At 34.2% G+C, this 4,745-nt stretch overlaps 1 protein-coding gene across 1 annotated transcript; it reads right to left on the bottom strand.

The window, feature by feature from the left end:
- Nucleotides 1-593: 593 nt before the first annotated feature.
- LOC140879523 (lysine histidine transporter 1-like) lies at nucleotides 594-3,416 on the bottom strand. Its single transcript, XM_073283268.1, has 8 exons — nucleotides 3,272-3,416; nucleotides 2,534-2,691; nucleotides 2,022-2,405; nucleotides 1,498-1,891; nucleotides 1,312-1,417; nucleotides 1,129-1,220; nucleotides 971-1,039; nucleotides 594-870 (listed from the first exon to the last, which is right to left on the bottom strand). Exons 1-8 carry the CDS (start codon nucleotides 3,317-3,319, stop codon nucleotides 772-774), a joined length of 1,350 nt encoding a protein of 449 aa, XP_073139369.1. The 5' UTR covers nucleotides 3,320-3,416; the 3' UTR covers nucleotides 594-771.
- Between the last annotated feature and the right edge of the window lie 1,329 nt (nucleotides 3,417-4,745).

The raw sequence follows: 4,745 nt of genomic DNA, 5'->3' as shown, positions 1-4,745 counted from the left end.
AGATAAAATAATATTTGATTTTTAAATGTTATCTAATAAATGGCAAGAATTTTGAATTTTCAAAAAATATTTGTCTTTTAAAAAAATTATGATAGATAGAATAATATTTGATTTTTAAATATATTTTTTTATTATTTTTATTACTAAAATTTCTACTCAACCAATATATAAAATGCATCTGTAAAGAAGACGGTAAAATATTGTTAGGGTCATAGACATTTGCCACCATCTCGATCAGCATAAAAATTTTGATCGACTGGACAGTTCATATTTTTTTATTGTTTATTTAATTTTTTTTAGTATCATTATATGTTTATTTTAAATTGTAATTGTAAAATATTAGGAATTGTGTCAAGAATTTATAATAATGATGATGATGATAGAAAATTTTTTTAGAGTGTTGAGAAAACAAGATGAGAACTAGACTCATGATCACCACTAACAAAACGCGTAATCCAACCATAAATCGGAGACTATAATGAAAGGATAGCTTGTGTGATGATAGTATGCATATATAAAAATTATATTCACGGGTCACAGCGTCGTTACAAAAAAAATTCTATATTTTGTGTATTAACTTGTTGGACATATAATCTATGGAAGAAAAAAATGCTTTCTTTTAATAATATGCTAACTGGAAACATTTTTCAATCGATCAACTAAGTTTAAAAACCAGAAGATACAATGTTACAATTTTATGCACACCACAAAACAAATGCCGGAAAAAAAAATAGCCCACTCCAAAATCATGTCTCGGGTCTTGGGATATGCTTATGAATAGAATTTGTATGTCTTTGCCTGTACAATGATCTGCCTTAGCCCTCCAATTGGCGCCACTACCATCAGTATAACACCAAGAACTATGCAAATCTGAAATTCATGGATCCCAAATTCAGACAAAACAATCGGTTTAGTGCATGCCAAGCAAACAAATATCAAGAATAGTGAATAGAGTTCGACTTGAACTTACCCAATTTGTAAACCAAGAGAGGCCGAACTTTTTTGGCTTGTATATTGCTAGCCACATGATGCAGGGGAGCTGAAACAGGGTGCGAATTTTCGTGTTAGCGACTTGATCAAGATCGAAAACAGATGAGAGTTATGTCGAGGAACTGTGAATTTGCTTACAAAGTATGTGGTTGGTGCGAAAGCAAAGCCTCCGAAGAATGAGAGAAGCCCACCAAAGAATGGGAAGGTGATTGCAACAAACATTGTGAGCGCTGAAAATCAAGACAAGCAACCATGTTTGAAAATGGACACATGCAAAGTTGCAAGACATTTACATGATCTATCGCAAACAGACAAACTTACCGACGTATATGTTTCTTGTAATGAAACGCAAGTACCACGTTGGCCTGAATCTCAGCTTCTTTACTAGGGCGGTCTCTATCATGTCGAAAACTGGCATTGCATAGATCTGCACCGACCCGAATCATCAAAATTTTGAACAAAGTGTAAATGAAAGAAAATGAGGGAAAAAACCAGCAGCCTGTTCACCTGGTAGCTTCCTATAACATGTACCACAACAAACATGTTGGCCATGGCAATGAGCCACACAGGTTTATTCAAAGATATCAGGATATTGTCCTCTACCGAGTTGCCATACATCCAATATCCGATAAGGGCGACTGGGAAATAGCAGAGGGCGACGATAATGTAGGCGACGAGCACTCCCCTCCACATAGGTTTCTTTGAAGGCTTCTCAGGTGTAGAAGGAATGGTGGCCTGGATTTCCAACACAACATTGTGACCAGCATAGGCGAAGGCTACGTCACCCAAGGCAGCGAAGAAGTTCAACACCGTACCGGCTGTTGACTTGGATTTATAGCCATATTGCACGTCAGGTTGCACACCCTTGTCAACCGAAGCCCCCCAAGCAATCGTAGAGTAACTGCAGGACATATAAATGGTCGAATTAGGATTTCGACATAACAAGAAATAGCTGAAAACTTTTGTCTGAATGTTTTCTTTTGATTAATTAATTTGTTGGATGATGAGGATAAAGAATCTTGTTTACACACCTCAAGGACATGACTGCTGCTGCCAGAGAAACACCGGAGATCGAATTGAAATTCGGGAAATGGGAGAGCACAAAGTGGGCAGAGGCGAAGATCATGATGAAGTAAGTAAGCTTGATTTCTTTGCAATCTTGGCAAACCAAATCATGAAACTTCTTAAGCGATTTTCCTCCAGTAACCATGTAAACTATGTCCACGCCAACCTCGACAATCAACTGTTGAGGAACCACAATCCACAGGCCGAGCTTCTCGCCGAAAGCATGTTGTCCCAGTTCATGGTATCTGTCGAAACGTTTTCCGGGGACCATTTCATGCATTTCAACCATCTGCCACAAGGTGTACAAAGTGACTATCCAAGATATCACCAGCACTGTTACTCCAGGACCCCTGAAAATAGTGAACGTACGTACACAAGAAGTGAAATCTTTGATGTTTAGAGGCTCAAAATTTTGATTTTATCAATTGGGATGCTTTTTTTTTTTTTTTTTTTTTTGTTTCAAAAAAAATTCTTTTACCATCCTAGATTGGACATGGCGTAAGGGAGACCGAGGACTCCAGCTCCGACCATGGCGGTGACGTTGTGGAAGGCGGAGTACCACCATTTTGCGTTTCTTGAAGAGGTGATCGGAAGCCATGCATCTATTGCTTTCTCTTCTTCAGTTCTATGGTCCACCTGTGTGTGGTTTTTGTGTCAAAAATAATATATGGGTTCGAATTTCCACAAATTTGATCAGTGTATAGGTGAGACTCGAATTTCATGTTCTGATGTAGAAAATTATTTAAATGATAATTGGCTACGTATTTAATGATTCTATGCTATTTTTATCTATATCTATTGGAAATTGAGCATTAATGGGTTGATGTATGGTAGTTACTATCAAGCATAGATAGATATGTATATATTTGTAGCATGATATAAAAATTGAAGCACATAATATATAACAAATTTTGGTATTATATTATTCTTATGGTGTAAATTTTATAAAATACACTGATCATATGTCATAACAATAATCCACAAAATAACAATCAAAGTAAAACTAACCAGAATAAAGTCCTTCTAATTACCCAATTATTATTAAAAAAAATTTCTTATAAAACAAGGTCATCCTTGGATATTCTAATTTTAACAAATACAAATCAAAAGAATATAATAACAAAACTATCATAATAATATATATATATATATTGATTATACAAATACGCAACTTATACACACAGTACGTCTATTACATCATACACGAGAGACTTACATGGTTGGAGTAATGGTTGTGTTGATCAACAGGAGCTTCGGTTCCCATGAAGTAAGTATTGATGAATCAAAAGCAAACCAAGAAATTCTGAGAGGATTGATTGAATTTAACTAGCCACGTACAGAATATATATATATATATGCTGAAGCTCGAGGCAGATCATTCATTTATAATAACAAATGCGAGCCGACTCTTTTCTTTGACTTCAAAAAAATCAAACGTAGACTTTGACGAATAATAAAAATACATTAAAAATTTGGTAACTAGGACCTTTGTAGAGCTGTCATATTCTCCCAGCTAAGAAATTTCGTCCATACTTTACTTACAAACGCACACATCTCGTGTCGAAATTTCTTACGCTTTATTGTGTTGTACAAGGTTGACTTGCATGTGTTAATTAAACAGCACCAAATTCCCGCGGGCCAACCAACGTACCACAACTTGGTTGTACTTTCGAATATTCAACACGGTCCCATCTTCCCCGTTTCCCATCATCGTTTGGAAACAATTACGTGAGAGAATCATGGACGGAATCAAGAAATTCAGTTAAAGAGACGAAAATAGTTTTTTTTTTAAATAAGTAATTATCAAAACAATAATATTATAATCTTTGACATATACGTGTAAAAAAGTTAATGTTATTGTTATATATGTATTACGTTCATATCATGTTTTTAGTTTTTTATTATTAAAAAAAAATTATTGAGCTATATCAAGGGTTGAGATGGAGAGAGGGACGGTCTGAATAAATCATTCAGTTATTAAAATTTGGAAGGTATCGTATTAGAGATAGCTTTAGGTCGGGTGTTGATTTGAGACTTGACATATCAATAATTAGTTTGTATAAATTTTTATACTCAAGCTAGTGGGGCACAATCTTTACGGTAAATTGTTTTCTTCCACGTATAGTATGGCTTTAGTCTGGTGTTGATTTGAGATTTGACATATTAATAATATTCGACATCAACTCAATAATTTTTAATGTCACGTCATTATTAATATTTCGACAAAATCAAACTAATTAATACAAAAATAGAGGACCAGAATCCTACCTAGGCCAAATTATAAGACAATTCAGAATTTTCTCGGCCCGACTTTTTGAAACTAGCAAGATCTCGTTAAGTTTGAGCATTGAACATTACAAGCTTAATACGGTGTTTGAGAGAGCTTTTAGAAAGCTCTTATCAACTTTTCTTTAACAAAATTTTGAAATTTTGTGTCATAATTTTATTAAAAAAAAACTGAGAATTGCTTCCTAAAAACTCTCTCAAACACTACCTAAATATGTTTAATTGAAGTTTAAGGGTGAAAATACATTAAATGTTAATTATTTGGAGACAAATAATAGATAAAGTAATCTATAAACTCGTAAATTTAAACCTAAATGAAATGAATACATTTTATGTTGGTGAGAAATGTGCACACGAGCTCAATGTTTTTCGAGGGAAAAAATTCATGCTGTGTCAAAATATAA

This window comes from Henckelia pumila, chromosome 2, assembly GCF_033568475.1.
Source record: "Henckelia pumila isolate YLH828 chromosome 2, ASM3356847v2, whole genome shotgun sequence".
In the NCBI taxonomy this organism is placed as follows: Eukaryota; Viridiplantae; Streptophyta; class Magnoliopsida; order Lamiales; family Gesneriaceae; genus Henckelia; species Henckelia pumila.
This window is presented reverse-complemented; position numbering and strand designations above follow the sequence as displayed.